This window comes from Monodon monoceros, unplaced genomic scaffold, assembly GCF_005190385.1.
Source record: "Monodon monoceros isolate NGI ecotype Baffin Bay Population unplaced genomic scaffold, NGI_Narwhal_1 Super_Scaffold_19, whole genome shotgun sequence".
Lineage (NCBI taxonomy): Eukaryota > Metazoa > Chordata > Mammalia > Artiodactyla > Monodontidae > Monodon > Monodon monoceros.
The window spans coordinates 67,792,790-67,811,515 of record NW_021703775.1 but is presented as its reverse complement, the minus strand read 5'-3'; the positions used below and the strand labels follow the sequence as shown (position 1 = coordinate 67,811,515).

Here is an 18,726-nt window from a genome sequence, read left to right as displayed (position 1 = left end):
TAAGGGGCCTCTCCTGAGTGCCAGACCAGCTGGGCCCCAAAGAGCCCCTGTGGTGGCCGAATTCATTCCAGGGCTTGGTTGAATGGCAAAGCAAATAAACCCTGATCGCTGGTCACACACTGTCGCGTCCCGAGGGTGCAGGGGTGCCGAGGGAGGCTCCAGGGAAGGGAGGGCAGGACGTGTATTTTCCTGGTGAATTTCATCCCATTTGGCCTGGTCCCTGCTGTGACATGTATTGACCTCAAAAGGACTGGCCATCCCAGTCTTGGCATCACTGGCGAACTTAAGCCCTAGAATGAACAGTTCTTAATAAAAAGTACTTCTATATGACCCTGCACTCAAAAAATGATGAACTGATGGAAAAAGGGAAAGGCTTTTCTTCTGCTTTATTGAATAAACAATATTCTAGAAGTGAGGGAGGGATGGGGACAAAGTCATTCTTCTAATCAGATTTCCCCCAGCGCCCCGCCCGCAGGGGGTTGAATTCCTAGTTCCAGGGGTCCCCCTCAAGGCCGCCAGAGCAGGTATTTGGGGCCACATCAGCACCCCCAGAAGTGAATCCGAAAGGAGCTGAAAGAAAGAATTCCATTAGCCACCTCGAGCCTGCAGTTGTAAAGCCCCCTCTGATTTCTGGGTTCACACCTCTTGTGTCCCTTTCTCTGAGTGATGGCCAGTTCGCAGCTCTCCCAAGCCAACTCAAAGCCTCCTTTGAGCAGCTCTAGAATGCAAAGGCTGTCCGAACCTTGTGGTGCTGGAACCAGTGGAAAGAAATGGGAGAGATTCAAAGAAAAAACTCAAGGCAGACAGGATTCCAGCTCCAGTCATGTGCTGGGCTGTTATGGAGGAAGAAGAATTACCTCGGTTGGGGGGGGGGGGTGGTCCAAGTGTGGATCCTCTTTTAGAGAGTCTGCCCAGGCTAAGCCCTCTGGCAACCATGTTGAAATGGAGGGCCCTCTGCTCCGGCCAGGCAGTTGGAAGAGGGCTGGACACCTGCCTGGAGCTGGCCAATCGGATTCTCTGAGAATTTGGAGCCAGAGCTGAGGGACATTCACTGAGCCAAATAGATATAAACTTGACCGCTGTGGAGGCCACGTTTGGCCTCACGTCTGACAAAGCAGAGATTGCTGGCTGCACATAAAGCAAAGCGCAGAGCTGCTGAGGACTGAGGCAGAGGCTCTGCCCCCGACCAGCTGCTCTCTGGGGTCTATCTGTTTTCATTCTTTTTTGAGTGGTTTGTTAAACCATTTTGAGTGGGCATCCTTCCTTGCTACCAAAATCACCTAGACTGAAGACCAAGGGCAGAATAGGGCCCAGGAGTGGCAGACACAGGCAAACAGATGCAGCTCAGTGCGAGAAGATTGCCCTAAAAGGGCTGCTCCTCATGAAACGGGCTGCCTTCAGCGGTGGTATGTTTCCCACAACTGGAAGGACCCAAATAAGACTGTTAAATACAGCCAGTATGGAGATGGCCAATTGTCTCAAAGGAGTTTGGACAGCTAACGACCATTAAGGCCCCCTTCTGCCTGATGGAAATGCTTGAGCTCTTCTCTGAGCTCCATCACCAGCATCTTCATCCCTGCCGCTCCCCCCGACATTTCCATGCCAATCCCCAGCTCCCAGTGACCACGGGAGGTTGTGGCGGCACGGCAGCAGGACCAACAGCGGCAAGGGCAACTCCCCAGGTCAGTCCTGGAGCCTAGCGGGCTTTGTGTTGGCTGTAGAGGGACCGCGCCTGAAGTCTGGACCACCCACGTCGTTTGCAAAGCCTGGAATGCAATCCCGCCTTTACCTTTTGAAACCCCACTCCCTGTCTCTTTCCAGGTTACCTCATTTCTCAGAAGCTCCAGTTTTGCTGATGCTGAAAGAATCTGCGAATTGCCCTGGAAACTCATGACCTCACTGGGAAGACCAAGGTGTCCCATTGGCCGAGGGAGACTGGTGGGGGGGGGCTTCTTGTCCCCCACTATGCTGGGCATCCCCCCCTCACTCCAGAACACCTTACTTCATGAAGTCCAGAGATTTGGCCATCGCGTGTTCAAACTCTGAGAAAGACAGCATGTTGTCATTGTCCAGATCTGACTCATTCAGGACCTGGACAGGGGTGCAGAAGCAGCCAGAGAATCAGAAAGGGAGATGGGGGCGCAGGCGTGGGGGGCGAGCACCACACGCTGAGTGCTACCATAAGCCAAGCTCTTGCTGGGTGCTTAGAGTCCCTGGAGTCCCCTGGGAGGCAGGTGCTCTATCCCTGCCCCAGACAAGGACACGGAGGTGCAGAGAGATGAGGTCATGTGCGTGGCTGTCTGGGACCATGTGGGCTGTCTCATCATGGGAAGAGTCCTCTTGGTGCCTCTAGGACAAACTTGGCAGTGAGAATGGGTGTGGGGTGATGGACAGGGTGACATCCCCCACCCACTGTTGTCACCCAGTCACAGGCAGGGGCTCTGCACTGCAAGGGGCTCAGTCAGGGTGGGGAGGCAGCGATGAGCCCTCATGGTTTTATCTGCTCCTACTTCCCATCCAGACCAAAATGTTCTCATGGTCTTAGGACAAATGGGTCCATGGTTGTCTTCATGTCCTGCCGTACTTTGGACTGTCACTCTAGGACACCTGGGCATTGTGCTGGAATAATGTAGGAGAGGGGATGTTGTGAAGTGTGCACCTGAGGCTGACCTGCTGTTGGCCCACCTGCCTGCAGTGGCTGCAGTGTTGCTGGGAGGGCCCCTTGGGGTGGGCTACTGATCTGGAGACCCAGGAAGGGAGTCATGATCCTGGAGGAAGGACAGAAAATTGGGAGTAGTTGCTTCCAGTGAGCACCCATCCCTCAGTGCCCCTCACCCTGCCTGCCATCAAGAGGCTTCAGGTGATAGCGGGGCCCACGCCAACCACCGTCCCGCAGCCCAGGGCACACACGTGGCTGGTGAGGTCGGTCAGCAGGTCCTCTGACACGTCGTCTCTGTTGAGCAGCTGAAGGATGATCCTCTGCAGGTCCTCCTCGTCGATGAAGCCATTCTCATTAAAATCTGCAAAGAGGAGGCGGGGCCTGAGAGGAAGGGTGAGAGGAAAGGGGCTTCCTCGGCCTCCAAGAGTCCTGGGGCCACGGCACCAGCCAGGACCTACAGACTCCCACCAGCCCCTGGGAGGCCCCGCAGAGCCCAACTATACCAGGTGGACCTAGAACCTGGGACTCAGGGAGACCTGGGCTGGCCTAAGGGGTGGGGCTCAGCAATGGCAGGGCAGGCTGCAGGCAAAGGTGGTGCTTAATAATAATTAATAATAATAGGCATTGGTTGGGTCTGTACTACCTGCTCAGACTTTTCCTGAGATCTTCACCTGTTTTAACTCACTGAATCTTCACAATTAACTTTTTATGAGTCTCACTTTACCAAAGGGAAACTGAGGCACAGAGGGTTTTCTGGTTTGTCCACACAGCCAGGAAGTGAAAGGGCTGGCATTCAGACCTGGCTAGGCTGGTCCCCAGGTCCCACATCTACCATCATGCTGTGGAAAGTCCAACCCTGGAACTTACAGGTCAGTATATCTTTTGGTGGCTAGGAGTTGGGCAGCAAGGAGGAGTAGGAAGCAGCCTGGCTTTGGAGCCAGAGGACCTGGGCACAAGTCCCTGCTCCTGTCACCCTGCATCAGGCACAGAGATGCACCAGGCTGGGTCCTGCCGACAAGGAGCTCCCAGGCTGGGTTGGGGTGCAGGGGAGACTGTCAGGTGCCCGAGTGGCTTGGCTCCAGGAAGAGAGGAACAGGCGTCCCAAGGACCCCAAGCGTTTCCAGATGGGCGTGTTCTTGTCTGGTTGGGGTTGGGGGTGTGAATGAGGAAGACTTCTTGGAAGAAGAGGCATCAGAGAAGCACTAAATGGCTTGGGACTGTAAAGATGGCAATTGGAGGAGGTGTCAGGGTCAGGGTCGCTGGGGACAGTGGCAGAGAAGGAACAACGCCAGGTGATCAGTTAGTTTTGAGGGGAGTGGAGGCTTGGGAGAAGGTCAGGGGTTGTCTGGAAGGTGAGCCAAACTGCAAAGGGCCTTGAATGCCAGGATGAGACAATTGTACTGACATTCTTGACAGCCCTCCCCTGGGACACCCAACACAGTCCCTGAACCGCTCACCAGCCATGTAGTAAATGCAGTCAACTTAGGCAGGTACAATAATTACCACCATGACAAACAGAGGTGCCAGGCTATGGCCTAAGTGCTTTGTATTTCACTGCATTTAATTCTCATAACACAGATGCAGAAACTGAGACACACAGAGATTAAATAACCATGTTTACTTCCTTAATCTCATTTCAGCCTGTTACCTCATCAATACGCTGATGAATCCCAAATTTGTGTCTCCAGCCTGGGCTTCTCCCTGAACTCCAGGCTCATATATCCACCTGCGTTCCTGCCCTCTCTACCTGGAGGACTAACGGTTCTCTTAAACTCAACCTGTCCAAACCCAACTCCTGATACGCCCCCGTCCGCCCTGGCCCCTAACCTGCAGCACTCAGAGCTGCCCCTTGGCGAATGGGTAACTCTACCCTTCCAGTCTCTTGGCCAGTCAGGTTGGAGTCATCCTTGACTGTCTTCCCCCCTCCCAGCTCTAGCCCCAGAGGCAGTAAACCCAGCCTGAGGTCTCCTCCTCACTGCACTGCCTCCACCCTGGTCCAGCCACCATCCCAGCTCTCTAAGACCCCGCAGCAGCCTCCTGACCAGTTCCCCTGTTCTCAGTCTGCCCCCTTCAGTCTCTTCTCCACTGAGCAGCCAGAGTGGTCCTGTTCATCCTTCACAGCCTCCCATCTCAGCCAGAGGACAGCCCGGTCCCAACAGTGATCCCCGAGGTTCACCCTGCCCTCACTCTGCCTCTTTGCCATTCCTCCATCGGGCCAGGCACGCTCCTGCCTCAGGACCTTTGCACTGTGGTTCCCCCTTCCTGGAACACACTCACCCCAGAGTTCCTTTGGGTCTTTATTCAAATGCCAGCTTCCCCCAGGGCACTGCTCAGAACCTGTCTAAAATTACACTTCCTGTCCCTTTCTCTGCTTCATTTTCTCCCAACACCGAAGACTACCTAACACACTATACGTTTCAATTGTCAGCTTGTTTATTTCCCTCCACCAGAACATAAATTCCACGAGGGCAGAAAGTTTTATCTTTTGGTCACTACTGTATTCCTGACTCCTAGAATAGTGCCTGGAACAGAGCAGGTGCTCAATGAATATTTGTTGAGTGAGTGAATGAATGAACCACCCAAGGTCACACATTGGTAAGCGATGGAAACAAGAGGAAACCCAGGAAGTCTGACTCTATGGTCAGTCTATGCTCTCAATCACTCCTAACTCTAAAATGTCCAATTTTTAGCTGGGCCCAGAGTGGAGGAGTGCATTTGCTGATGTCATAGGATCCTTCTGTGGTAGAGCCTAGACTTTTGTCTCTGTTTCCCAAGGAAGGGTATGGATGTGGAAGGTACAACTAAGCACCTAACCTGTTAAGCAGGGGGCTCTCCCCTGGCTGAATGTTGATCAGCCACAGGGGCCGGAGGCTAAGGCCCAAGATGTTCATCTGAGCTCTCCCTGCACAACTCTGCCACGGGTAATGGTGGGGGGAGGTGCAGAGGGGCCAGCACTGGACTGCAGGGAGTGGGTCCCCGCAGTGACATTGCACTGTTGATGAGAAGCTCTGCAGCCTCTCCCTGAGGCCCCGCATTGTCTCCAGGAGTCCTGCTGGCCCAGCTCCCATATGCAGAGACTGCAGCAAAGCGACATGGCTTTGGTCCCAAGCCACCTGAAAACAGAATAATTTGCTGGAGTAAAATGTAGTCCTGGACAGTTCCCCTTCTTTGGTGGTGCAAGGGCGGAACAGCCTGGGAAAGGGCTGGGGGCAGGGAGCTCTAGGCTACTGGCCAGCCCATATGGCCTCAGCAGCCTCATGACCTGCGTCCGGCCACTCTGGGGAGAGGAGTGTCTTCTTCTTGCTGTTTCCCAGCAACGAGGGAGATTAGAGAGCTGGTGGGCTCAGCCTTCATGTCCCCCCAAAAGCCTCTGACCATCATCATTCCAATCTCTCTGTCATGTTATTCCTTGCAATTTACAAAGTACTTTCACAAAAATTAGCTCATTTGATTGAGTGAGGCAAGGCAGGCTTTCACCACTATTCCCACGGAACTGAGGTTGCCTCTTCGCCTCTCCCAGCCACTAGCATCCCTGTGTCAGATCCTGGGAGGGTTTGGGAGGATCCGCTGCAGGTGCTCTGGCTGAGGGTAATTCACAACTGGTGGAAGCCGTGCTGACTGGAGCAGGAAAGCAGTGCTGGGATGCTGGTCTCTGACAGGTAGAAAGTCTCCCCAGAGGTGCTGAGAGAGGGGGATCGATCAGTTGGAGGCCAGGAGGGTCCCTCAAAGCAGAAACTGGAGCCCAGTGGGTATGTCCTGGTAGGTGTGGCTGGCCTGCTGGACTTGACTGAGAGCCATTCACCCCTTCCTTCTTCCTAACAGAATTGCAATTCTTGTTCACGATGACACCATGTCCAGCTTAAAACACTCAACCTTCCAGTATGCTTTGTGGCTATGCGTGACCATGTAACACAGTTCCAGCCAATGAAATTATAGCCAAAGTTGCTGGGTGGAGCTTCCAAGAAAGTTTGCAAAAGAAGAGTAGACTTCGTCTGTGCCTTTGAACATCCATTTTGTCCTTATCCCTTCTCACGTCCCTTTTTCTTCCTGCCTGGAATGACGAGATGCCTGTAGGCACAGAAAATATCTTGTGACTCTGAGGACAACAGTCCCATTAAAGATGGGAGATTAGGAGGCTTGAAGGAGCCAGGCCCTTGGTTGCTTCCTGGAGCCATTACCTCAGCTCTGGACTGCCTGAATCCAGGATTTTTTTTTTTTTAAACAGGGATGTTCTTACACATAACTAAGTGCAATCCTAACTGAGACAGTAGGTCAGAGCAGTAGTTCCCAAACTCTGCTGCACCTTACAACCACCCAGGGAGGACTTCCCTGGTGGTGCAGTGGTTAAGAATCTGCCTGCCAATGCAGGGGATACGGGTTCAAGCCCTTGTCCGGGAAGATCCCACATGCCGCGGAGCAACGAAGCCTGTGTGCCACAACTACTGAGCCTGTGCTCTAGAGCCCGCAAGCCACAATTACTGAGCCCATGTGCCACAACTACTGAAGCCTGTGTGCCTAGAGCCCGTGCTCTGCAACAAGAGAAGCCACCGCGATGAGAAGCCCGCGCACCGCAACGAAGAGTAGCCCCCGCTCCCCACAACTAGAGAAAGCCCACGTGCAGCAATGGAGACCCAACACAGCCAGAAGTAAATAAATAAAATAAATAAATTTATATATATATAAAAAAGAATCACCCAGAGAGTTTTAAAAAAGCCCACCAACCAGGGCATACCCAACACCATTACATCAAATCTCTGTAGCTGGGACCCAAGCAACCATAGGCCTTAAAAACTCCAGGGCTAATCCCAGTGAACAGCCATGTGGGAGAACCAGTGGGTTAGAGCCATGCTTCTGAAACTTTAAGGTGCAGAGGAACCACCTGGGGGTCTTGTTAAAAGGCAGATTCTGATTCAGTAAGTGGAAGGTGAGACCTGAAATTCTGCATTTCTAGCAAGCTCTCTGGCAATGTTGATGCTGCTGGTACATAGGCCACACTTGGTGTACTGAGGGGTTAGAACACTGAGTTAGATCTTCAGACTTTGGCTAAGAACGATCATCAAGACCACCACCAACACCATCCTCTCCTTTCTTCCTCCTTCTCCTGACCCTTCTTTTTATTCCTCCTCTTCTTCCTTCACTGCTACCACTACCACCTCAATTTATAGAGCAGCCATCACAGGCCAGGCACCAGGCTCAGAGATTCACACATCCCGTCTTTAATCTTGCTGACAGCTCTGTGAGGTAACAGATCTTCTGAGCCCGAAGAGAATTCAGATTTGCCTGAGTCTAGCTGATGAAGCCTTGGAGTTTATGAGTCCCTAGGCATCTATTTGCACTGCTGATTTGCATGAAGGCTCTGTGCTTTTTGTTTCTGTACTTGAGCTCAAGGAGGAAGGAAACTGCCCGAGGGGGCCCTGGAGAGAGGGCCAGGGGGGAAGATACAGGGACAGTGTGAGGGACAGGGAGTGTCTGCTCCTCGATGTGACCTGAGGACCCTGTCTGACTTCTCAGGAGGAAGGGCATTCTCCCCATTCCTGAGCTGAACACAATTGAGCTCCTGAGGCTTGAACAGCAAGAGAACCTGCTACTCTTCTAAGTTCCCTGAAGGTTTGGGTGTTTTTGTTTGTTTAGCTCTAGAAACCACGGAAAGACAGCTGAGGCAGACATCTTTTGGAACATCTGCCCAGCCTACTCTTTGCCGTTCCTGAGCAGCATCTCCACCCCCAGTGGTTGGCCTCTGGAGCCATGTTTATTTATGTGACTCTGCTTCTTCTTGGTTGTGGTTTATTGGACAAGGTTGGTCCCCTAACCTAGGGGCAGCTGGATCCCTGGTTTGGCTGAGCCAATCAGCATCTCTTGAGAAAACAGAAGTGAGAAACAGAGATGCTTGTGGCTGGTCAGTCATAGTGAAGCCCGAAGGCCATGTGGAGGCCAGGGTGGTCATCTTTAGCCCATAGGCACAGAGGCTTAAAAATCAGATCAGCAGAAAAAAAAAAAAAAAAAAAATCAGATCAGCAGAAAGAGGAGACACACGGAGAGAAGCAGAGATGAGAGACCAGGCAGCAATAGAGAGAAAAGGAGAAAGTAGCGACCTCGCTTCCTGGCCACTTTCCAGCTGCAGCCTAGGCTCTCGGGAGGCCTGCTTCACTTCTACCATGGGTTCCACACTGCTTATAGTGAACAAGCTCCAGTGCCCTCCTCCCCCCATGATCTGCACCTCTTGGCGTTCACGCTTTTGTATAATCCACATACCCCTCTTGTGTGGGTGGGCACTTACTTCTAAGCAGTGGAATTTGGCAACAGAGATGTCATTTCCTGATTACAATATGTTATATTGCCAGCAGACTGGCTCCAGAGACTCCCTAGCTGTCTTTCAAGAAGCAAGTGGCCATGTTGGAAGGCCCATGTGACGAGAAGCACAGGTCAGCCTCTGGAAACTGAGGGCAGCCTCCAGTCAATAGCGAGAGAGAAGCCCGGGCTCTAAGCTCTGTAGACACAAGGAGATGAATTCTGCCAACAACTGGAGTGAGCTTGTAAGTAGATTCATCCCCCGTCAAGCATTCTCTAGGCGAGCATGCAGGCCAGCCAAAGCCTTCACTGCAGCCTTGTGAAACGCTAAGGCGAGGAACCGACTAAGTTGTGTCCAGCCTCTTAACCCACAGAAACTGTGAGATTATAAACATGTGTCATCTAAAGCCACTAAGTTTGTGGTGACTTATTACACAGCGATGGAAAACTAATGTACTGCTGCTCTTCATCTTTTGTCTTTAAAAATAATTATTTAATTAATTAATTTATTTATTTTTGGCTGTGTTGGGTCTTCGTTGCTGCACGCAGGCTTTCTCTGGTTGCGGCGAGCCGGGGCTACTCTTCATTGCAGTGCACAGGCTTCGCACTGCGGTGGCTCCTCTTGTTGCAGAGCATGGGCTCTAGGCACACGGGCTTCAGTAGTTGTGGCTTGCAGGCTCTAGAACGCAGGCTCAGTAGTTGTGGCGCACGGGCTTAGTTGCTCCACAGCATGTGGGATCTTCCCGGACCATGGCTTGAACCCGTGTCCCCTGCATTGGCAGGCAGATTCTTATCCAAGCATCTTATCCAGGCATCACCAAGGAAGCCCCCATCTGATGCCTTTTACACAGGTAAATTCCTGTTACTTACAACCTGAAGAGAGCACGTAGCCTGGGCCAGCATTTTCCACCCAGAAGAGCTGCTCCATCCAGGATAGTACTGACAGAAGACAGAAGAGGCTGGAGATAGCACAGCATGTGCTCTGTGGTGGAAGGCCTGACAGAGGGTAGCACAGCTCGTGAACCAGAACTCCTTGAATACCTTGGAAACTCCCTGGGGACTCCCAGAAATACGTGGGGTAAACAAGGAGGAAGACTAGCGGATGGGGGTGGGGACTACTAAGCCAACTGAATTGGGGTATGTGATTTCACTTGTACTTACTCTGCCTGATGTTCATTGCAAATGTGTGTCATCAGATTTGGGACACTTGGGGCCATTATTTCTTCAAATATCTTTTCTGCCCTGTTCATTCTCTCCTCTCCTTCTGAGACTCCAGTTAAATATATGTTTGAACTTCCTGTTGTCACACATGTCCCTCAGGCTCTGTTCCTTTTTCTCTTCATATTTTTTTCTCTGTGTTCTTCAGATTGGATTATATTTCTGTTGATCTCTATCTTCAGGTTTACTGACTCTTTCCTCTGTCATCTTGATTCTCCTGCTAAGCCCATCCAGCAGATTTTTAGTTCAGATATTTTATTTTTGAGTTCTGTATTTTCCATTTGATTCTTTCTTATAGTTTCTCTTCTTCTGCTGAGAATTCCTATCTTTCCATTCGTCAGGAGCATATTTTCTCTTACATCATTGGGCATGATTATAATAGCTGTTCAAAGATACATATCAGCTAATTCCAACATCTGGGATGTTGGAATCAGTCCCCATTCTTGAGAATGAATCATTAAAAAAAAATTTAATATATTGAATAATTTTGGATTGTATCTTAGTCATTATAAATGCTTTATGTGGAAACTCTGGATTCTGTTATATTCTTCCAAAGAGTGCTGAATTTTTGATTCTACTGGGCAACTGATTGGACTTAAACTGCAAACCCTGTCACACAGGGACCTTGTTAAAATGCAGTGGCAGCTCAAATCTCCATTCAGTTCTTTTATCCTTACCTGAGTTGCTTTGAGTCTGCCCTGGTATATATGGTTTAGAGGTCAGAATGAGATTTGTTCATAGTTTTTACACAAAATTTGCCTCCCTTCTTCTGGATTTCTTTCATGGACTCTCCCCTCTTTTCACTTTTGAGGGGAAAAGTGCCCCAAACTCTCTGATTCTTCAAGTCAGAAAGAGATCACGGTTTCTATCAGTCCATGATGCCACTTACTGAAGCTCACCTTCAGGCTAAAAAAGTAAAAAACTAAAAGGGGGAGAACCATTCAGTACCATTTCCTTTTTTCAAGCGTCAACTCTGCTTCTGGTAGCTTTCTAATGTCATCAGGTAGTTGATATTTATATTTTGTTTAGAGTTTATAGTAGCTATCTACAGAAGTAACAGTATGATAGGAGCTTACTCAGCTATTCTCAGCAGGGGAACCTGTGATTTCATTTGAGTTTACTGAATACTAAGCTTGAGAACATATCAGATACAAAAATATCATTAAGCCCTTTTTACAGATGGGAACACTGAGCTCTCATAGGTGCATCTGGTTTAAAAGTCCTCCACCCCATTCTATCCAACTCCACTTGGGTGAGGCAGGAATAAGATGGTGTCCACCCTGTGGAGACAGAGGGGGAGCTGACAGAAAAAGAAGGCAGGTGAGATGCCAAACTATACAAACCTAAATGTACAAGTCCTTTGGGCCAAGGATTTGTCATGATGAGCCTGAAGCCTTGCATGTGGTCTGTTTGAAGGCTTTGTTTCTTTCCTTTTGGTCCCTTTTGAAAATTTCAGGGATCCTGGATGTGCTAAGTGTTCGTGAAACTGCTGCAGAGCAGAACTTCAGCGGAGCCTTGTGGCTCCCAGACAAGATCAGAAACAAAAAATGTCATAGGACCTCAGAGATGATCTCAACCCCCTCATTTTTAAGATGAGGAAACTGAGGCCCTAAAAATTAAAATGATGTGTCCAAGATTTCTTAGCTATTAATGGCTGAACTAGTTTCAGTGTTTAAATCTCTTAACTTCTTCAAAATAAACATAACTCCTTCATACCCATATATAGTCCTGTCTTTCTCTCTCTCTCTCTCTGGCCTGCCCACACTACGGTCATGAAATATCAACACCGATGACTCCATTTGCCTCTGATGGCATGGAGGGGAAGTCATCAATCCGTGAGAGTAGTACTCCTCAACCGTTAAAAAAAGTCTACAGCACTTGAGAAGCATAGTGCCCATGAATACTCAAGTAAACCCCAACTAACGTCATCACACCAATGCATTGACGTCGATGGGTTCCAGTTGCGGTATTTATTCCATGGCAATTGTCCCACCACTCAATCCCCACAGCACCCACCGTAAATGCGGAAGGCGTACTCGATCTTCAAGCTGGGGCAGGCCTGCTCGCTAAACACAGATGCCATGCCCAGCACATCCTTGAAGGAGAACGCATCGTTGTGGGAGAACACTCTGCAGATTCGGTCTCTGAAAGGGTTGACCTGTGGGTGGGGAGGAGGAAAAAGAGGAGGGAGGCTTATCCACGTCAGGTTCATGCCTCCCTGGGTCTTGTTAATCTATCAGAAGCGCAGTGTCCTGGGTTTGAGAAGAAAACAATAACAGCAACCTAAATATTGGAGTAGATGTTGGGTCAATAAGCCAGGACCGCGGACACGACGGAGGGTACCTGGGCTGAAGGACCACGCTTAACATCACTCTCCCCACTGTCATCTCCTGCACGTACATTCCACAGGCTCATTGTTTGGTTGTTAAAAATGGGATAAAAATTGTTTATAATTCACTCTCCAGAGTAACCTACTATCAACATATTGATGTAGAAGTCAGACAGACCCAGGTTTCAGTCCTGGCTTCACTATTTACTAGTGATTATTTTACATAATCTCCAGGGCCTAAGATTTCTCATCTACAAGATAGGGTGGGATAATACTGTACCTACTTAACAGGTTTGCTGTGAGGATTAAATAGGATAGGTTTAAAATTGCACAATGACTAATAAATAACACTCAACAGATGGTAGCTGTAAGTTGTTATATAACGTCTACAGATAGTATAATTTGTACAGCAATTTTCATTTTTAAACCAGCTCGTTGTCAAATTCGAGTCCCAAATGAGTAAGGGTCATGTGAGTTTAGAAATTCTGATTCCCCTAAATTGGGCCTGGCCAGGGTCATTCATGAGCGGTCCCTTCTGAGCTGGTACTACAAGGTTCTAAGCAAACACCCCAGCCACTTCTCAACCGGTTCAGAGGCAGCTCACTAAGGTCACCTTGCTACTCTCCATCCAGGCTCCAGGAATGGGCAGGTGGGGTGGGCTGTGGGTTAGAAGAGATGGACAGATCTAATGAGAGTTAAAGTCACAGAACAAGCTTGGAAATATTTAAAAGTAGCAGGTCCATCTTTGGCATCCTCGTCTTCCTGCTTTCTGTGTCTCTAATCCACCCCCACCTGCTAAGATTCCTTGGCCCGCAATTGCTCAGGGGCCCAGCCCGTGCCTGCTCTAAACTCACCCTGCCTGCTGGCAGGCCTTACCAGATCCCAGCTCTGCTCTGGTGTTCCAAAATGACCTCTGATCCCTCCCTTCTCACCAACCAAAATTCCTTTTCCTTAGATGCATCTCAGCTAAGGAAGGTATTTGATCCTGCGAATTCACACAGCAGTCCCTCAGTATTCCAAATTTTTAGTTAGTTGAAACAAATCTTTAGTTGATTTTTCTAGTCCCTTTTCACTGACAAGGTATTTCTTCAAGGCTCCAGGCTTCATGCAAAAGGATTAGTTCCACTGCACACACGGCCCTATCATCTCCCTCACTAAACCCCGTCCCCAGCCTCTCTGAGCCCCTGTCCTTGTCTGTCACTCCTTAGGGCTGCCCTAGCTTCAGCCAACACTTCGTTCTCTGGTTTTGATGTCTCCATCTTGGGGTCATGAGAATTTCTCTTTCATTTCTTTTGAACTCAGCTACAATGTTAAAATCTATGGTTTAATTTTATTTGGTATTCCTATATATTTGAGAAGGGAGAGGGGACATTCTGAATCACCCCATGTGGCTGTGCAGTTCTCAAACCTTAGTGAGCATACAAGTTATCTGAGGTCCTTCTTAAAACCATGAATTGTATCTCCCACCCTCAGAGATCCTGATCTAGAAGGTCTGGGGTGTAGCCCAGTGTTATGGATTGAATTGTGGCTCCCCCCCAAATTTATATGTTGGAGCTCTGATCCCTAGTACCTCAGAATGTGACCTCATTTGGAAATAGGGTCGTTGTAGACGTGATTAGTTAAGATGAGTGTATATGAAGTAGGGTGGGCCCCACATCAAATATGAATGGTGTCCTTATAAAAGGGGAAATTTAGATACAGAGACATGCAGTCAGGGAGAACACCACGTGAAGGTGAAGGCAGAGATCGGGGTGACATGTGTACAAGCCAAGGAATGCCAACGATTGCCAGAAAACTACCAGAAGCCAGGAGAGAGGCACGGAAAAGATTCTTCCTCACAGCCCTCAGAAGGAACCAACCCTGCAGACACCATGATCTCAGGCTTCCAGCCTCCAGAACTGTGAAACAGTAAATTTCTGTTGTTCAATCTACATAGTTGCGATACTTTGTTATGGCAGCCTTAGTAAACCAATACACCCAGGAATCTTCACTGTAGATAAGATTCTCAGGTGACAGGATTAATCCCATATATATCTATATATACACATATATGTTGGAGGAGTGGCCAGGGTCCAGGAGAATCCAGGCTGCCCCGTTAGATCTTCCAGACCAGCTCCTATCTCCTCCATCTTTTAACCTCCACCTCCCCTAGAAAAGTTGGCTTGCCTGTTTCAGATGAATCCTGCTAAGGGCAGTCTTCTGTGATGTGTTCCACCTAGCTAAGTGCCTCTACAGATAACTTTGCCAAATTTTAACTAAATTAACGCTCACAAATGGATAGGCGGCTTAACAAGATTCCTGCAAGGAAACCACAATTGAAGATAATGCTCATAATACAAACGCCAAGTGAACAAGAAAATGGGCAGATACCTCTCCTACTTAAAATGTGAGCTCTTCTCTATGAGGTAGAAACAAGGAGAATTCAATCAGACATAATGAGAAGTTCCAGCTCCAGTTCTCTTTTCCTGCACTCAGACAGGTGCAAGGTGGGTCAACAAGCTCACTGCCTAAGCGTCTATCCAACCACTGAACGATGTACCAGTCTTCCCTTCCCTCGGGGCAGCCCCACTACTTGGCTTTGCTGGGAGTGATGGGGGAGGGGAGAATAATTACCAGGAAATCAATTCACTCCCCCTTAGACCCATGTCACGTAACTGTTATCCACCTGCGCGCACACACACACACACACACACACACACACACACACACCTTGTTTCACAGAGATTGGGAAGCCAGCTGTTGGTGTGGCACCTGCTGGTAGCAAGAACAGTACATGAACAGAACACGGTGACCACAGATTCTGTTGGAAGATGCAGAGAAAATCCTGCTGAAGGTGTACAGAAATATGCACTAGAGCAAAATTCACACTGTGGAAAATTTGCTAAATAGTTGAAGAAAAGTACAGCTGTTTCTAACATGGTTTCCCGAGATTCTGTTTCAATAATGAAACACAGGAAGAACCACATTTCTGTGAGTCACTAAAGGAAAGAGGCAATGTGGACTGAACAGTACATTACTTCCTTAATAAAGACACCATTTATGGGAAGATTTGTCTGAGTGTAATCACTGATGGAGTGGCTGCTTCCTGATGAAAATGGATTCTGGGTAAGAGTGCAATGATGTTGATACATGTGTAGCTACTCCCTGCAGCATTCCCTTCAGGCTACTGTAGTGAAGAACTTAGATCCAGAAGTACACGAGTGCTGTAGGATGCATTGATGTGATTGGTTTTTTTTTTTAAGGAGTTTAAAATATAGTAAAACTTATAAAATGATTTGTATTCAGAAAGAGACTATGAAAATCTTTTGAACCACAAGGAGGTTTGCTGCTTATCTATTGGCAGAGCACTTAAAATAGCCATCGAACATGAAGAGGATTTATTCTTGTACACAAAGACAAGAGTTCTAAATTTGCTGAGCTTTTTATGTTAAGTGGCTGTTGACAGTTTGCTACTTCAGAGATATCCACCAAAATATGAATTCAAATCCTTCTGACTCTTCAAGGTAAAGGTGACTTATTTTAACAGTGAGTGAGAAAGTATTTGCTTTTCCAAAGAAACTCATGCTTTGGAGAGAATGTTTTGAAAATGAGATTTTTGTTGCTGAAAACATGTGATCTCACCTATAAAGATGCTTCTGTCTGCACACCTGAAAAATATTAGAAACAGATTTTTCTAATCTGTTTGAAAATGATCCAAATGAAGAGTGGAGTTTGAGTCCATTTGTTAAAAATATAAAAACGCAACGCTTTCCAATTATCTTGTAGGAGCCGCTGACTAATGTAATGGAGGATGGACATCTGCTAGCTTAATTTCAATCAAAAGCCTTTAATTGGTGGATGGGATTGAAAATAAGTACCGTGATTTAATATAGCAAATGATATATCTCTTCTCTTTGGATCAACTACAACAGCCATTGAAAACAAACTCAGCTACACCAGATTTCTAAACGGCTCTATCTCAAAGGGTTAAAGCAAGATTTCAAAGAGAAATGAAGCATATCCAATCACATTGCTTTCCCTGACACTGTTGTTATTAATTATAAGCAAGCAATAAAATTGTGAAAGGAGGAAATTTTGTTATATAAAATAAAGGAGAATTTATGTAAAAAATATTTTACGTAATCTTTAATTTTAACGTTTTATTTTGCATGTTTATTTCATAACATATTAGTATTGTAGTAAGGGTATAGAGTTTATAAGTGAATATATGCATATTATGGGTGCATGCTCCGTATTTTTTTATTGCTGGGAATGCGTGATCAGAAATGTCTGGAGGTTTCTGATCTAGACTAACCCCCTCATGTCACAGATGTGGAAATGAGGACCTGGGTGGGGGGCTGACTTGCCCAAGGTCATTCAGCAAGCGAGTGGGAGCCCAGGACCCAGGTCTTCTGAACCTGCCTGGTACGGTTCCCACCTCAGTGCCTTGCACCACATAACTATCAAAAGAGAAAGGTGGTGATGAGGCCAAGCGTTATGACCTGAAAAACCTTTTTTGACAAGAAGTGCAAAAATAGAGCCCAGACTGAAGTCAAAGAAGTGGCCCCTGGCCTCTGAGGGCTCTAGGGTGACAGGAGCAAATGCTGAAGGAGGGAGAAGCCCAGAGGGGAAGGGGAAGGCAGCATGGGGCCATCAGGCTGGGGAATGCTGGAGGAACAGAGTGAGGAGCAGGGCAGGTATTGGCTGCAGCGCGAGGGCCAGAGCTGTGTCCGGGCCCTGGAGGCTGCGGTGACCGGTAGAGTTCTCTGTGAGGCCCGGCGGGCACCTGCCAGGAGAGTGTCCCAAGCCTGTCTCTGGTCCAACAACGGCAAGTTCCCTTCCCCCAGGTTTCCGGCGGCTCGCTTCCCAGAGGGAGATCCCAAGGCGCTGACTGCCCCTGTGACCAGGCGTCCCTGGCACACATGCAGCTCCCTGCAGAGGGCTGCTGATGGTGTTGCAGGGAGAGTTTCTAAGGGCCCAGGGGAGGCTGCCTCTGTGCCTCTCCCATCTCTCCACCCGGAGCCAAGCGCCAGCTCAGCCAGAATCCTCCGGTCCAGCCCAGCCACCAGCAGACAGAAGAACAGCTGGAAAGAGGCAGGAACGGGAGCAAGGCTCATTAAAGAGCACAGTTCCGGGCTTCCCTGTTGGCGCAGTGGTTGGGAGTCCGCCTGCCGATGCAGGGGACACGGGTTCGTGACCCGGTCCGGGAAGATTCCACATGCCGCGAAGCGGCTGGGCCCGCGAGCCATGGCCGCTGACCCTGCGCGTCCGGAGCCTGTGCTCCGCGATGGCAGAGGCCACAGCGGTGAGAGGCCCGCGTACCGCAAAAAAAAAAAAAAAAAAAAAAAAAGAGCACAGTTCCAGTTTACAGTATTCCAGAGTTCTGTTGCTATTACTTCAATAATCTGAAATCTGAACCGATAAAATTTGGGACCCATCCAGAGAGTTATAGTCTGCATAAAATTTCACACTCATTTAGAAGTCTTCAATCCTCCAGAGGAAGAGATGACAATTGACAAACTAACGCTTCCCGTTTCAAGAATAACTTATACCCTAGCATGAAGGTGTTCTGAACAAGGGAATATAAACATGTCAGTATAGAAATGTATACAGGTAACGGTAGTGCAATCCCCATCTAGGCATGACAAAACTAAAGAAGGCGAAAATAAACCCCAAATGCTGGGGATGTTTTTGGAAACACAAACTACAGTTTGTAAATAAAAAGATTTCAGTCCCTGCCAAAAAAACTAAGTTTTTTCAAAAAGGTCTTCTCAAAGTTATTGAACAAGAAATTTGATCTGAAGGTGAAAGTCAGAGGGAAAACATTTGGACTTAGCTTAAAAACATCTCCTCACCATCTCTCCAGCAAGTGCATAGTCAAAAAGGGCTCTTTACAGTTGCAAATAAGTTACAAATAAGCAAGAGAGGGAGTGCTAGATTAGTCAGAGACTAATGAGTAGGAACTCATGGGTATCTAGATAGATGGATAGAAGGAGAGATATAGAAATAAATATTGGTGCTTAGCATACATGGGTTACTATATACACATATATTTTCTAGCTCTGTGCACTAAGGGACTTTACAGTGGTGAAACCTGGAAACATCACCGTAACTAAGTGATGAAAGTTAACATCCCTGGTAATTGATTGTATTGATATTATGTGTCCCCTGATACGATGTGATGAGAAGGGTACTTCACTTCTGTGGTATTGGTTGCATAAATCCATAACCCCAGACTAAGCAAGAGAACACA

General features: G+C 48.2%; 1 protein-coding gene across 1 annotated transcript in view; it reads right to left on the bottom strand.

Annotated features, from left to right (window-relative positions):
* Positions 1 to 371: 371 nt before the first annotated feature.
* CIB4 (calcium and integrin binding family member 4) overlaps positions 372 to 18,726 on the bottom strand; it is a 45,306-nt gene continuing 26,951 nt past the window's right edge. Inside the window, exons 4-7 of the mRNA XM_029232371.1 lie at positions 12,182 to 12,323; positions 2,911 to 3,020; positions 2,003 to 2,091; positions 372 to 570 (exon numbers count right to left, since the gene is read on the bottom strand). Coding sequence (XP_029088204.1) covers positions 540 to 570; positions 2,003 to 2,091; positions 2,911 to 3,020; positions 12,182 to 12,323 — 372 coding nt within the window. The 3' untranslated portion in view covers positions 372 to 539. The remainder of the gene's footprint in view (positions 571 to 2,002; positions 2,092 to 2,910; positions 3,021 to 12,181; positions 12,324 to 18,726) is intronic.